Source organism: Homalodisca vitripennis, chromosome 3 (genome assembly GCF_021130785.1).
Source record: "Homalodisca vitripennis isolate AUS2020 chromosome 3, UT_GWSS_2.1, whole genome shotgun sequence".
NCBI lineage: Eukaryota > Metazoa > Arthropoda > Insecta > Hemiptera > Cicadellidae > Homalodisca > Homalodisca vitripennis.
In genome coordinates, this window is record NC_060209.1 from 139,706,384 (window position 1) to 139,724,224 (window position 17,841).

Genomic DNA, 17,841 nt, shown 5'->3' on the forward strand with positions numbered 1-17,841 from the left:
GAAACAATAGTATAAAGTTTGAAAAAGTAACGTGGTTATTTTGAACTTATTTCATTATCAACCATATAACCCTCTGTGAACCAGGATGATGCAGAGAGGAAGGGCCTAGTAACCCGTACTGACACCAGCCAAAGCAGCTTTGTTATTTTATCTACATGTTGGTGTAGGTTACCTTTAAATAGTACTGTTACTGTCACTTCCCATTATAGCAAGCATTAGACGGACAGGTAACCCCTCATATGATAATTAAAGAGTTAAAGGATGAAATTAAAGAAGTATTAGATCAATGCGCTCATTATGTATTATTTTCGCTCATAAATAATAGATAATGTTTGTATGAAAAACAAAATAAATCTAGTTGATGGAAAATACTAGATGATATTCGTATAATATAATACACACTTGGAACATGGAAAGACATACTGAGACAACACCCCACTGTGGAAAATTGAAAAATCATTAGAAAACCTCATGGCAGTACAACTGAAATCTTTCTTGGATGACGTTAAATTCATTTGAATACAGTTGGAGTTGGGAGAATATAATCTGCATGTATTGAGGTTATTGAGCGATATTTGAGAACAATGGGAAAGGTGGTATGTGGACAGAGACGGTGGTGAGGCCATTATACTAATCAACCAGTGTGAGACTGAGACAATGGTCCGGGCCCAAGGTCTTATTACATCACGTGCGACGGACCGTCTCGTTACATCTTTCCAGCTTGTGGTGGAGAATAGGTGGATGCAGGCGGCAGGATACTTAGCTTCAACATTGAATCTGAAAACAGCATAACACGAATTTGAATTGATAACCTGGCAATTATATTCAAAGAAAATATTACATTCTGCAGGTACTAACATATTCTCCACAAATGCTTGTATTCATAAGGTTATTATTGTTATTACCTCTATGTATTCCTGTTCACAACACGTATAAACATTGCTTCCGTAATTGCACGTTTTTTTTAACGCGGAGATCCATCTTCAACCAAAAGATGTTAAACAGAAAGGTGCTTTGACGCGGTGTAAGCCGGAAGAGAGTTTGATGTCAGTTATGAAATTCGGCCTCGTAAGCCGAACTGCATAACTGATAAAGGTCAGTAACTGAGTAACTGTTATCAAGATTGATATGCACAAAGTGATAACACATCCTACCTTTCAACCTACCTACAAACCACCATGTTTTTGACTACCTTTTCATACCAAGGAACAACTGAAGATAAGGTCAGACGCATTGGGGATTATTCGGACTAATAATAACCTAACTAATACCTCCACATAGTAATAAACTGTTACAGCTTTCAGTTACTATGACGAAATAAACACGCAACTATTAAAGAAATACGAGTGTAAGATATGTAGGATATAAATTTGTTTGAAATTTGCATAACGTTTGGAGGTACAAATTTAACTGCAAATAGTTTTGAGGATAATTGCCTAGTTCACTATACCTCAAATGGCTACTAAAGCCGAAATGACCCTTGAGAGCTGAAAGAGACCACCCATCACATTATCGGCATCTCCTCAACATCCTTTGAACACTTGAACGATCCATCCATGAAACATGATCAGCCATCAATCAGATGTGCAGTGGGTGTGACACGGTGCAGACAGACAGACACATTCAAGGTGACGAGTGGGCCGGTAGCTTTCACTGTTGCGTCACGCGACATAACAGAATGGGATGATCAGTAGGCGGAGAAAGGTGGGGGCGATGTACCGAGAAAGTGGTGCAGCCGCAGCCTCTACCACTAACACTCAGGCCGCGCCGTGCGCTGTGGAGGAGGCCGTCACAACAGTCCTATTGTGGCCTCTGCCTTTCAACGTTTGTCAAACTCAAATACGTTGACAACTATTCTTATTCTCTCTTAAGTTTCTCTTATTCCTTGTTCTATATTAGGTTCGGTAATACAGATCCTGGAGCGTTATTATACAATTTTATTGCATCAGTTTATGTATGTGGCTTTATATACGCCACACTACATGTCGCAAGTTTGCATGCTTTATATTTTAAGTCAATTGCTCATTCCATTCTCGAGATTTCCTGCAGACATTTTACCCAAAAAGCGACTTTGCGCCAGTCTACTAAGCGATAGACTCTAATGAGACCCAATTTCATAGTCGGATTTGCATAATTATAGAACTCATTCTTGTCATGTAAGAATCACGTCAATTTTAAAGTATATAAATGAAATATTTTCGAGATATCTTGTCCAATTATACACTCACATTTTTATTCATTATCTCGGGTTCCATAACAGTATTTAAATAATAAAAGTTCTGGTTAGTTAAGGAGGGTACTAAAACGCAAGAGTGAGCTGATATGAATTCTTGTGACCAACTTTTAATATCCACTTTCTATTTTATTATTTCCAAAAAGAATTCGGGTACTGTATTAATATGTCACGTGTTAAAGTCTCTTATTAAAGAACTCAACTTGTGTATACATTTATCTATACGGCTAATTTCTTGTTGCCATTATGGTTATACATCAACGTAACAATATTTGCTAATCCTCATTAAAATGCAATATGGCAATACAGACTTTTATTAAAGTCAGTGTTGCCTATATAGTAATAAAGCTTCGTGCTAAATTTCATATCTCTAAGACAGTTCTATTTACAGATATCGTGATGTCAGACAAACAAACAAAAATGAAATTGTTGTTCATTTGTTCACAGGCTCATTTAAATACAAATAACAATACAATAATCCGTCAATGATAGAAAATTAATAATTCAGAGAATAAAAAAATAATATTAGTTTTGTTTGTATCTATACTCCACGCATCTAATTTTTAGATATAATTCTTAAGTAGAAAAAAGAGATTTATAATTATATTTTCTCAAAATACTGCATTTTGATCTATGCCTTTCCAAATAATAATTTAATATGGCTGAATGTGTATCAAATATTGAACTTGCTCTATGCCAATATATATATATATATATATATATATATATATATATATATATATATATATATATATATATATATATATGTGTGTGTGTGTGTGTGTGTGTTTTTTTATTTTTGAGTAGCCAGACAGTGTTAATGTTTTTCAAACTTGAAATGAATAATTATTGCAAAAATGAAAAATATGATGATCCATTCAGTTGATAGTTGATATTAGAGTATGCATAACACAGTATTGCGAGATATTTTACGAAACATTTGGCTCAGTTCAAATTTATACGTAACGCAACGTTGATTGAAACGCAATCTGCATAACAGTATCTCAAAGAAAATACTATAAAATGCACTATGAGGTATTATATAATATTCCATTATAAACACTGACAAATTGATCGTCTTTATTTTTGTTGATACATTATAACATTCCTTGAAAATCGTCTTGGAAAAACATTTACGTGTAATTTTCCAAGTCACTGTTAAGTTTGGGGAGGATATTTTTGTTATGCACCTCCATTCTCCTCTACCATTGTAGATCAGACATAGGGTAAATGGTGTCTCCTTCAATTGTTATTTAATCAATAGCCCTTGAATAAATAACTTACTTAATATTAAAAAATGCTGTTCAAACTTGGGATGTTATTTACAAAAAATAATTATTTTATAACAGTAGTTATAAAAGCAAACCCTAATAAGTTTATTTGATATAAAACATATAAAATATTATATTGGAGTATATTGTATGCTCCAATATAATTCACCAATGGCCAAAACTGTAATTCTCCTAACCTAAGGGTATTTATATAATAATTCAAGTACGTATTACGCAAGATAAGATAATAATACGCAAGAACATATTAGCGAATATTTTAGAAGAAAATGTAACAATTTTTTTTTTAATTTCGTAGATACAACGAAAACGAAAACCACCTCACCTTTTTACTTATAAGACAAACTTCTAGGAATTTGACAGGAATAGATGTTATTCATACCAAACAACCTATTTCGATAACAGAGAATAATTTGTTACAAAATATTATAATTATTTTATATTACAAAAAAATACAATTTGGGTTCTTCCAAGAATGCCAAAAATTCTTGAGAAATACCATGAGATATTCTTAAAATAAAGTTAAATACTAAATATAATGTTTGTCTATGTATATTTGTGAAATACTGTAAGGAAAGAAATTTTTATATTAAAATATGTTTTCTTACAGAGATAATGGCGTTGTTGGAAATGTTTCATTGTAGATATGTTCAGTGTAGATTCTGAAACCTCACAATATATCTTTAATATTTCTATACCTTTTTTATTTCTTGAATATTTACTAATATTATATTATTATTTATTTATATATATATATATATATATATATATTGTATACGTCATGCAAAATTGCCATATAATGCCATATAAAGTCATATAAAAACAAAAATCCAATTCCAGTGGATTTATTTTAGTTCTATTTTAGTTGGGTATGTTATGAGTTTCGGTAAAGATCTGTATTGCTTTCGATAATTGTGAAACTGGGACATATATATTGCTGCAAAAAGTTCTTAATATACTGGGATTGACATACCGTTTTTCGACTCGAGATCTAGCATGATGAAATCTAGAAGCGTTGCCTCAACAAAAATTTCTCAACGATGTCTACATTTCCGAAATGTTGACCCTGCCAAAGTCCACTACAGGACCAGTCAGAGTCCGGACAGATGGTGAGTGGTTAATATCTACCAAACACGAATGATGCAATCTAGCGGGAGTGTGGCTCTGCCAGTTTACGCGTGAAACCCACGCAATAGGCGACCTATTCATCACCTTTCTCACCAAAATAGAAAATTAGATATAGATTTTATACAAAATGTGATTTCTATCCAATTCCAAAATGTGCTGGTAGCTCTACAAACACCTGGCACTACATGATTTAAATTTCAAATTACTTTTCATTTTTTTAGTTTTTGACAGTAAATCAACAACGTTTTACTCATGAGTGCTTGCTTGACATTAATTTATATCGTAAGATTATTTTTCATTACGTTATTTATCCTGTTTCGCTACGTATCTAAAATGTTGCACTTGCAAATGTGTCAATGTAAAAATAATAAAAATGTATGCTATAATTTTTTTCTACTAGTTGACAATTAGTTATCTATATGTTTCAGTGTGTATAGTAGAAATTGAAACGGTGTGAATAAATGTATAATTATTAATTTAATTATGTAACATATTTTACTATTTATTTTATAATGTAGTTATATTGTTATTACTTATAAACCAAAATTACATTAGACTAGAGAAAAGATAGACATATATTGGAAAAAATCTTTAACCTAAAAAATTTTAGTTTGTAATTATATTTATTTGCACAATAAATTTAAAGGTCTTGTAAAGACCCCATTTCTCCCTAAATAGATCAAAATAATGAAAAATTTCCAAAAAAGAGGAATTCTTTACCATAATTGTACATACCAATTACTGCATGCTTTAAATTATTACAACAACTGAAAATTTGATATTCATGCATTAACATATATTATTTGAAACTTTCGTTAATCGTATGTAAACTTGAGTAAAATTTTACCCCACCAAAGTGTGATTTTAATTTACCAACAACTCATTCATTAGCCCAAATACAATACAGGTTACCATCCACAGTTCCTGTTTTTAATACAACTCAATTTATCAATTACTACATCAAAGAGTAAATAGGATTATTTAGATTATCCTATTTAGATTAAAGTAAAAAGTGATAACAATAAGTAAAATAAACAAAATCGCCTATTATTACATACCTAGCCTAATGTTTCCATGAAATAAATCCTAGGATAAACATAGGAAAACAATTTGACTTCTCATCAATACAATATCTCTACAATTGCTTCAATAGATAAAACCTGTAGATAAAAAAAGAGGCTCCAATGAGCATATTACAGGTTTCATTAATAAAAAAATGTAACAAAAGAAAATTATTCTTCTTCAGGTATGAAATAATAATATTATTCTTCTGTTTTGGTTCCTCCCCTTAAACAAACTAAACTCTTTCATTCATTAAATTTGTCCTTTACCTTCTGTGCTACAACAGTTAGATTTATTGAACGCGTAGAGTTGACCTACTGGAGATCTAGGTAGCTGCGGCGGAACTGTGTCTGCACGTGTTGATGGCCTGGCCCCCAGCCTCCTGCGTCGTTAGCTCATGATCCTGCGCTTCATCTGGTCCAGTTGATCTTGATGCTGGATACGGAAGGTAGCACCTCCTGGGGTTGACTTAGCCAGCACCCTCCCGTCGTTGGTCCACACCACTGACAGCATCCTCCGCCTCACGAGCTCCCTGGCGCCGTTGAACAGCTGTCTGGTTTGTGTCGTCAAATGTTCATTTGATAAACACCTTCGAGTCCGATGGAAAAGAGGAATGGATGTCACTGGCAAACAGTCCCTTCCTCTCGCGTGCGGCACTCATCCACATCGCCTTAGTTGACCGCGAAACGAAAGATACAACAATAGATGGCGGCCGGGTGTCACTACTCCTGCCTTGAAGTCTATGTGCTACAGATATATCCGATCGCAGGAACTCCACCTTAATGACATCTGCAAGTCTGTGGAGTATGGAATATATATGTGATGTGCTCTCTTTTTGTGCGACAGGAATACCAGAAATTAAAATATTATTTTTCTTGTATGTTGCTGAAGATCCGCCAACTCAGCCCGCAATACATTCACCTCCCCCTTCAGGGACCGATTCTCTCCCTTCAATGCCACAATATCTCCACATGCTTCATCACATCTATTTTCCACGACATGTAACTTACTATTTAAGTTACCGATTTCTGTTGTAACCTTCATGATATCGCTCTGGAGTTGAGTAAGTTTCTCCCACGACTGATCCCATTTCTCGCTCGATTCCTTCCTAAAATCTGACACCTCGGCCCGGAAGGCAGCGATGGCTTGTAACACAGTTGACTGTCCGCCCTCGCCTGCTCTGCTGCTGGTAGACGACGTCTCAGACGCGCAAACTTCACACTTCCAATTTTTTGCGGGTTGCCTTCTTTCCTTGTTCGACGGTTAAACACTTCAGATGGTAAAGTTCTCCACACTCTGTACATTTTAAACCTTCTCTGCTAATTACAAAGTCCAGCTTACATTTTGAACATTTATCCGACATCGCACACATATATAAAAAACGCACTTAATTTATAATCCAATTAATGTTAATTATTATTTTTAATACAGTAAATAAATTTTTAAATGAGTTGTTTATGAATTAATACACGCTAAAACTTGGCACGACATGAGCACGAAAACGGCACGCTGGGGAAACGGCCAAAAACACGTTAATCGATAACGGCTCGGAGCTCTGATAAGCAGTCCGCTCCCATCGGCTGTCTGATAAGAACTGATAGTTATATAGACAATATAAAAATATATTTTAATAAATATTTAGTTGATGATTTTACTCAAAAAGGTACCATTGGCTTATATTATAAGATTTATTTTTTTGGACTAAAATGATATGCAAAATATTAAATAATATTGTTGTTTGAACTATTGTGAGGAAATTTACTGATGCTTAGCATTCTATAACTTAAGAATTACTTCAACTAAACAATTACTTTTTTCCTTAGGAAAAGAAGCTGGGTAAACCTCTCATTACACTTATTTCTAAAAGGGTCTTTGCGTTTGCATCCAAGGTGTTTCAAGGTTGGTAGCAGGAACCGAATTCTATCGAGATCCCATGAGGAGGAATAGTGGATCTGTTCCATTTACGCCACCTTGAAAGGCGGAGATACAATTTCTGTTCCGGCCTCTTCCAGTCAATGCAGTTTGCGGCAGGTTTTATGTCATCTTTAGGTTAGTAACACTAATGAAGTTCTGCCCACTGCAACAGTGATCTTTTCGCAGTAGATAAGACTTATCGAGTTACCCCTTTATTTTTACATTTGCGGTTTGTGATATGTCACCCCTGGTAATTCATAGAGTTGTCTAGATGTAAGTGACAATTAAGTTTTTACTTTACCATATAAACGTTCAAGGGAAATATATAAGCCAGCTAAAAGTGAAGCTTTTTTCGAGAAAATCAAGTTAATTAGGTACTACTGTTATAATTAAACAAGGTTACGTTTTCATAGAAGAGTGAGAGAAAAATATGTTCAATAATTTGATTATTATTAGAATTCTCTGTATTAACAGGCCATTAAAAAGTCTATATCTTACCTCATACCTTCCGTAAAAGATTGGTATGTAAAACTCTTACCTGGAAAATTAATATATATGTTTACTATCAAATATCACCCAGTGACGCAGTTTCATGTTTGAAAGTTTACATTCCCCAACTTCACCTCACGCACTATCTATATCCAGTAAGCACAACAAAAAATAATGCAACTCTGGATAATGCATTCTTGGAATAAGATACACATCAATAATTAATTGTCAACTCTTAGCATTTGTGCTTATTTTTATTTCACAGCAGAACACCCTTTACTTGAGGAACACTTGTATGCAGAAGCTAATAAATGTATATCCCCTTTGTATAACATTTATCTGTGGAAATTTAAGCCTTAATACATATTTTCTCCAAATCGCACCGAAGATCTTCAATAAGATCAATAATCTCTGAAATAATAAATTCTTTATAAGACGCTATCTATCTCACGACGTGTGATATACAACAGTTAGGGTTGTTGGAAGACAATTAGTTTGACGGAATCATGATCTCGTATATCTGATCAATCAAAATCATTAAGAAAAATCAACATTTCCTAATAAACTTCAGTTTATTTCTCATCTTTTCTTCTCCTTCCTGAATAGGAAACATACCCTCTAACCCTGACGGTCATATAACGTTAGATTAGTAGTCATATTATAATCACTGAGGTAATACTTTCCTCATACACATTTTTTACTACTCGAATCTGTAAGGTTCACGACAATTTGATTTTATTTTAGTATCGGGTGTTTTTGTGATTATTACAGTAGTATTGGACAAAAAAATGAATTAGAGAAACCACAGCCATTTAGGTAAGCACGTAAAATTATATTGATTGTTTAAAGAGACATTTACTGAGCTACTCTGTTCAGTCAATTTTAAACTTTAATCGTTATTGTTTGCAAGAAATCTGGTCTAGTCGTTCCCATCCGTCTTCCTATAGATTGTTGCTTTACCCTTTAAACTTATTTCTATCGTGTCAGGTTAAGTTTAAGAAATTATTTCACAGTTCTAACTTCTCCTGGGAAAATAATGAGAGTTTGTATTTATAGCTGTCTACTTTGCCTGAGAAAACGTGGCATCGTGATATCTAACAACCTGAATCTCTTTAGATTATATGCGCCATATAATTATTTACAAAGGTACTTCTCCATTTGATTGTGCAGTAAGCCGAAGATGCAGTCATTTTCTTTGTTATTGGGACCTAAACAGTGTAATTTTGTCGATTGTAATTTTGTGTAATTTTGTTTATTAATCCCACAGTTGTAATTTATTTCAAATTCCTACGCTTCTTTTCACATTAACCTTAACCTTTTTAAAAAATATTCTACTAAATATTACATTTTCGCACAGTATATTATTGTGATTTAATAAATAACTACACTTTTCACTGTTACAGTCTATTATTGCTATTTTACTGTTACCCATTTATCGTAATTTTTATTCTAGTGCAGTCAGTTGTTAAAAATACGTAATTATTTCCAATAAAGTGTGAGATCAGGGTTGAAACCACGGTGGCAGAGCAATTATGTTTGTTCATCGTTCGCTTTCATTAGTATAATATTAGATATTAATGCTAACAAAATTTATGATTATTAAAAGTTGTATGTGTCTGGTCTTCCGATCATATATTATTCTGGTTCTTTAGACACGTGTGACAGAAACAGTGAAGCACAAAGTAAATATGTACACATTAAATAAAGGTTCTGTGGTAGTATTCTTGTCAGACAAATCTAAGAGATATGGTGTCGATGTCTGGCGTTTTGTGCCATTTCCCTTTAGTATTAAAGTTAATTGATATTATTTCTGTATACTTACTAGCTGTACTTTCCTTTTAACTCTAGACTAATTGCAGTTACCAAGCCTTGTTTGAAGATAGTTGTTAAGTAAAAGCTCTCTTGTATTGATTAGTGCAAAAATGTGTTATTCTTGTTCAGAATACTCAGATAAGCATGCGGCACGTCCATGCATATTTATTTACAAAACATGTATTTGGTAGAATACTAAGCAATTAAAATCGTTTAGTTATGATCTTGCATTTTGGAAATATATAATTTTATATTTTCATATCTTACATGGGTTTTACAAAAGGAAAGATAAAGACCATATGACGTGTCATATATGTCAGTATTACTTATTTTCTTACATTCGTATTGAGTTTTGAGAAAACTTGTTGTCAACTTGTTCGAATTTGCAATCATGACCATGACAAAATCGAGGTCCTAAACATCACTTGACATGTTGCCAGTTTAATCCACTGGACTCAGCTCTCGTTTTGCTTATTTTAGTGAATATACAGCATCCTTATATCAGCTACCTCATTACACAACCTTTAGGGCACTATTACACTAGCCAGATTTGATTAATAAGTTTTTACATATATCAGTACTGTTTCCTTCACTTTTCCCATAATTTTCCTTAATTATGCTTAACGTTAAGTATTATAATTGTAAACATTAACTGCTTCAGCATTAGTTATTGTGCACATTTATAAAGATTTCAGAATGTAGATTACATTTAGAACGTTTCGCTAAATGAGCTTTTAGAAATTAATAATGTCATTGAATCTGTATTCACTACAAAACGATCAGTCAATAAAAAATTCAAATTTATATCAAAGCCAGTTTGTATCATTAATTATAAATTTGCCTCAGTGAATTTAACTTAGAAAACTATAAAACTATTTACTTATTACAGAAATAAGTATCATTGTAATATGAGTATAATTACAGCGTCACAACATAATATAGAAATCGTGCTTAAATAAAGAATTGTGAGTAAGTGGTAGTTTGGATGAAATAAAACCATGGATTCAAGTTAATATTATACAACTTTATATCTAAGGAAGCGCACATATAAATAACACTTTGGATACAATAAATATTGGTCAAAGACAAGCAATTTGTTGATATGTACCACTTACAGTATTATTATTATTATTTTAACCGTCACAAGTGTTAACAACCCTGAATTTGTTCACATTTTTCAATATAATTTAACGTAATGCATAATTTAATACACTTGATAGAAACCTTAAGAATATGAAGAGATCACAGCTTTTATGTTGATTGCAGGAATCACTCGAGCTCAGAAGAACTTGACGTTGTTCTTCTTCAGTTTATCACACGTTCTTCTCGAAACTCGACAGTTTCCTCTTAGTTGTATTTTTCCTCTTCCGGGTTTGGTGGCTTGGTGGCGAGGTAGGCCAGACTCCTGGCAATGGCATCAGGGATAGGAGGAGGGACAGGAAGGTGTTCGCCTGAGGGTTGGAAACCATTCTCGTCTGCGACGTAGGAAACGGAATAGCTTTTACCATCGTCACCCGTGTAAGAGTACGATCCCTGCGACACTTCCCCGGCGTCCGGACCTACTTGTTTCAGGGCTCCCTCTTGGATAGCGCGGGTTCCATCTCCACCTTCGAAGCTGAAACAGATATTCATTGAAATGGCATATTATATTAGAGATGTAATAAAACTGTAATTCAGAAATAATTGAAAATCATAAACTAGTGTGAAAAGTTTGATCAGTAATGAATTAAAATGTATAGGACAAATTATAACCTTATTTGTAGTATTATCAGGACCTTTTAAAAATATAAAAAAATTCAGAAAATAGATATACTCCGAAAAATAATTGAAGATAAGGAAATAACTTAAATTAAAAAATACACGTATTAAAAGATGTACAATAGTCAAGTACAAGTATATTTATGTAAATGTAGTGCATCCACAAAATATTTGAAAAGGGCAATAACGGAGTAGTAAAAGTAGTTTGTATTATTCAATTAATCTCCATGTGAAAATAAACTAAAAAAGTCCTATAAGCACTTATAATCAAAACATGTCATGTAGGACAAACAAAATTTAAATATTGTAGATAAAATTATAATTTTGCCATAAACTAAACAATTATCCCTATAATAAATGTGTTGAAAGGGGAATACAACGCGAAACAAGTCTATTGTAACTAGTGGGTAGTATCTTAGTCATTGTTTTAAAAATAACTTATTGGTTAATTTGTATTTCTAAATTAGGAAAATGTTCTTATTTCGTCGTTATATTTGTTCCAAAGAATGTTAACGGAGCTTTTATTTATAACTATAATTAGACGTAAATGAAAGGAATATTCATAAACCGAAGGTAATTACAAGGATTGTTGTTTCAAAAAACTGTTACTTTATATGCAAGAATTGTTTTCGTTGCCACTGTCAGAATATAGATTCTTAGCTCTAACTTGCCTCCATGATGCTAAGGGAATTAATTTCTGTACTTTTATTAAGTATATTCTTTATTATAATCAAGCAATACAATCTTTTTTCATGAAATATAATATAAAGAGGAGGAAGGATGCAAGCACATCAAACAAGCTCTCTGAGGTTTGGCCTCGACAGATATGTGGTTGTTTGTGAGCACATCTATGATTACATCCTATTGAGCAGTATAATAACCCAAATTATCTCTCAGGTAATGAAACCCAATGTCTAGTTCACTCACTATGATTACAAGTATATGGAAATTGTAAACAAGAATCAAGAGCTCACGCTGGAAACCCTCTGAAGTGCTCAAACTTCCTTATACTTAAGATTGGGTAGGTAAGTAATAGAAATGTCAGTGTTAAACTACTATAAAATTATTTGAAATAATAAACCCATATAACGGGAAATACAAATATCAGACCAAACGTAACTACAAAGTTCCCTCACTGTCAGAAAGACATCAAAACCATAAGACTTCCTCCATAAGCTGAAAAGATCCTGTGTAGTTGTTATTTTACAGTTTTCATATTTTCTTCACGAAACTTAACAGTTTCCTCTTTTCGTTGTTTTTTTTTCCTTTGTATCAGCCCCTCCCATCAACTGCCTCATTACACAACCTGTAGGATGTTAGTACACTAACTTTGCGGATCAGTACAGTGTTCTCCGATATTCTTTTCATTTATTAAGTGTGCATTAAGAAGGATCTGTAGCGTACATAAATATAAATAGGTCATCATCAAAACCTTAAACATAACTTAATTGTTCTATGAATTATCACCGTCAAAAGCTATTCTAGCACTAAAAGTTCTACAATTATAAATACAAAATGAACATTTGTGTTATTACATTGCTTGCAATGGTTTTATCAACAAGTTTTGTAAAATCTAAACTACTTGAGTTTTCTAATTAGCTATCAAAATCTATTGTCTGCAAAATCTTTCTTTAAGTTACTTAAACCCTGAGCTGCATCTTCAATCATTAGCTTAGGTAAAAACCATTTTGAAATAAAATCTCTAACCCTATAATTGTCATTCTTAAAACAACAACAAGGAAGCATTTCGCAAAAATTAAACATAATATATTTATTCAATTTAAAGTAGTGATTTTTGATAAAAGTCATTAAACAGCCAGACAGGCGGTAAACTAAGCAAGGAACAACTATACTTTCATTGAAACTTCCTGCTTTAATTTGACCAGACAAATCAAATGGTGACGTTTGACAGAGAAATCTGATACCACCCTTTATAAAACTGCATACTTTAAAAAGTAGAATATGCGTAACAATTATAATTTGTAGTTATTCATTTACGATTAATACAGTTTAGAGAAAAGTAGCCTAATGTGTTATACTATACTCAAAGTAGAGTTTTTATCTTGTATTCATTATTTATTACATGTTTCATACCTGAACCTCACCCAAAAAATATAACTATGCTTGCAATCCAACACGGCTAGTTTTAGAAAATGGCGAAATAAATCGAAAGCAGTAATTAGGATTTTAAAATACATAAGTACTGTTTATTACATGGCATTAATTATTTATATCATAGGCTTTCTTTTTTGGTGCATTCATGCACATCCCAACTGTTGTCGTCTGCTTTACACACGATTTTCACCACCAATTTATTTACTTTACTAACAGACTAGTGGCGAATTCGCATCCTAAACATTACTGCACTATAAATTATTGTTACGTATGAATAAATAAAAACACTTACAAACATTACAAAATATTAAAGCTGTATCATTTAAAAAAAATATTAAACTTCCTACGAGAACAAATACTAACATGACACTAAGTTGGTTTATCAACATTTATTATAATCTAACTATGATAGATGGTAGAAAAATTGCTTAGACTTTTATATAAATTTGGCAGTCGTCCTTCCGTCAATAAAGGGTTTTCAAATAACCCACCGTTCTCACGCTAGTCACACGTTGAGAGATATAATAAATGTAATTCCGGCCTGTACGCACTTCAAGAAAATTACCTACGATATAACACAATTTAAACATCTTGAAGAGTACAAACAGCAACAAAATAATTTAGTGAAATTATAGTTTATATGGTAAAGTATTCTTTTAATGTTATACAATTCTTAGCATGAATATCAGCTGATCTACGCTAATAATCGTCGTATAATATATTGATAACAGTTATTACAGGAATTTTGAATGTGAAAACTCACTCTTGTAAAACAATAAGAAAGCAGATAAGAATACCAGGTGAAGGTAGGTCTAAGAAGCCCTCTCTAACACAACCTGGCTACTAACGTCTTAAAGGTGACTTCCGAACCACTACCATTGGCCGGCAGGCGCACGGCTTGCTAGGACATGGTCGCTCAACTGTCACCCATACACGCAGGATTGAGGTTGAGTGGTAGAGAGGGCTTGATAGCCCTAACTCCGCCTCTTTAATAAAGGCATTTTTCATTTTCATTTCATTTTCAAGCAGCAGTCACGCTCGACGTTGCTGAATTTGGTTAGTAGCAAGCATTCATTAGTTAGATTTACTGAATGGTTAAGGATTATTGTTAATGTAATAAAATATTATGTTGTGTATAAGATTATTAATTGACTAATTTATTCGCTTATGCCTCTATGGGATAACAAACTAATATGATAAAAACAAAATCTGGGCGAATATGAGAAATATGCAGCACTACCTAGCCTTGAGTAAGCTAGGGATGTTGGACACCAGAAAAAAAAATATTTTAGAGCATTTTAATTTGTATGTTACATAAGACAAAGGTTATAATGAGACATAAATAGTACTTAAAAAGTTACATTCTGTGTAACACTATTAAACATAATAGTAATGTATAACTCTTACCAAACCAAGCTATAATGGATATTGATTTCAATATATTCAAAAAAGACAACTGTTAGTCTGTTAAGGTGAGGATGAAATGTACCACTAGGTTTATGTTACAGGTTTGTTCGAAATATGTTGTTTGTATGAATGTTGGAAAAACTCAAAATAATGGAAGAGAGTGGATATATTTAAAGGTCTACCTCTAAGTTAGTTACCCTCCGGAGTAATTTTTTGTTACTTTCAATTTTAATATAGATTAAATATAATAAACTAAAATCTATACCTCAATACATTACAATGCATGTGCCTCTTTGTAAAATGTTAAAATGTCATATAATTGTTCTGAAATTGAATACAAACTTATTTATTCTGCAATTTTCTTTTTGAAGCCATTGTTAAACTAATGTAAAGTTACTACCGCTCAGCCATATCCAATGGGGTGTACACGATGTTGTTCAAATATAAATGAATCTTCAAGGAAGTCTTATAGTTTAGTTCGTTCTCGTAATATCGTGCTGAAAGACTTGCAAACTGCCAGACAGACGGAAGTAAAATTTTCCAGCCCGTTAAAAGATGGGCTTCCCTAACACTCAGGCAATTATCAGTTATTAACTTCAGTAAATCTAAGCTAAATAAATGGCTTTTTGTAATTATTATTTATTTATAAATTTACAAGTGGTAAATAGAAGAATAACAAAACATTCTATTAAAGTAGTATTTCTTCTAACTAAACTAGAAATCACAACTCCACTCTAGACAGTTAAGCTGTACAAACCTATATTTGTACGAGCCATCAAAGCTGACATTGTTTTCCAGGGCGACAATGGGAATCTGCTGGTTCTTGGAGGGTGGGAGTTCTGCAGGGGCCGCGAGGGCGGTGGCGAACAGACAGGCGAGGATTACCTGTGGCAAACAAACTCAGACTTATATATGTATTTACTATCTCTGAATATAATTAAAATCTGTTTACATTTAGTATACTTTACAATAACATCAACGTGTGTAACTTTAAGACAACGCTTGTGTGAGTTACAGTAGAGAAATTTTGGGGCATTAGTCAACTCTTTATTATTTGGTAATTTTATTTTTAAATGATAATTTCCAATCAGGTGTAAGAATACAATGGTACTCTGTATTTGTTTTAGGAAAATGTACCTAAATAAATTATAACTGTATTGCAATATATAATTTTTTTAGTTTTAAGTAAAAATAAGACCAATCTAAATCGTTATATTTAAATTTAGGGTAGTAAATAAGTAGGCCTATATGTTAAATCTAGATTTCTAAAGAGTAATCTAGTCACATCCATAGTTTTTTTAGGTAATATGCAATGGAAAATTAAATTACATTAGTCTTAAGAACTAACTATAATAAGACGTCACATACACCCTGTTTAAAAGATAATAAATCTTAATTTATACCACACGATGAGAGGATTTGTTACTAAAATGGAATCCAAAGGGTCCAAAAGAATCATTATACTATAAACATTTAATCACTGAAAATATAATATATAAAGGTTGAAGACGGCATTCCAGTACCAATGAGGCAAATATATAGTTTACTGTCGTACAATTAAGCAAAATAGATATTTATTCACAAAATACAAGTACGTGAGTGTACTTTCACTAAATAGTGAGATATTGCTATTTTCTGTTTAAAATAGTAATAACATCATGATAAAAATAGAAAATAATGGGTAACTAGTTTATAATAATACAATATATGTACATGTTTAAAGGTAATTTATGATTGTAGAAACATTATATAAAGTATTGAAACTACTAAGCGGTAGTGTGTGTCTTCATAAGTGTATAGAAAGCTATATTCATTTAAAATATACGATTATTTTTATATATCTAATTTGTTATATACCATTTAACCAGTAGTACCTGAGAAACAGTTTAAGGTACCTGAGAAATACATTTATAAAATTAATGAGTTTTATAATTAAAAGCGATTATACTCTTATAGCGTGCTAACAGGTGTCTAGGCTAACGAAATGGCGGTTGACCTTTGGCCAAACCGGTCCAGGTACTCACGTGTCTCATGATGGCAGATGATCGGATGAATGGCGCCAATTTGAAGGTGACGGGTCTATATAGAGACCGCGCCCCCCACCCCGACACGCCCGCCGTGCTTTACTTTTAACCGCCCGGAGCAATCGGAGGATATCGGCCGACCGGGACGGGACGCCACGGGAGGGGTTACGTAAAGATCGGGTGTGGGAGTCACATGAGGTCTGGATCTGCAAATGTCATTCACTGTAGACCACTCGAAAGTCACGACTCTCTTTGTCATTCTTACATCAGCGAGGGAAACAGATCTTGAGGTGGCAACTTGGAGCATAATTTGATAAAACTACAAAGAAAATCCATTCTTTACATGTATTGATAATATTGAAAAGTAATGCCAACAATTATTAAAACGATATATTAATTATCTTACAGGGTAACTTGTTCTATAATATTAATTTTATATAAACTTTTAAACCTTTCTTACCAATTTTAAGTAACCCCATATTAATTTCTCTCTGAGAACTGAAAAATACGTTTTTAGTTTAAATAGTTTCAAATTCAATTTTTTATTAAATAATGGGCGAGTTTGTCTACGCTTACACATTTCTATCACCCAAATAAATTGGTGAATTCT

General features: G+C 32.7%; 1 protein-coding gene across 1 annotated transcript; it reads right to left on the bottom strand.

Moving 5' to 3' along the window:
* Positions 1–10,930: 10,930 nt before the first annotated feature.
* Positions 10,931–17,323, bottom strand: LOC124357568 (endocuticle structural glycoprotein SgAbd-3-like). The gene is made up of 3 exons (XM_046809484.1): positions 17,232–17,323; positions 15,965–16,092; positions 10,931–11,542 (listed from the first exon to the last, which is right to left on the bottom strand). The coding sequence occupies exons 1-3, from the start codon at positions 17,238–17,240 to the stop codon at positions 11,275–11,277; spliced, it is 405 nt and encodes a 134-aa protein (XP_046665440.1). The 5' UTR covers positions 17,241–17,323; the 3' UTR covers positions 10,931–11,274.
* Between the last annotated feature and the right edge of the window lie 518 nt (positions 17,324–17,841).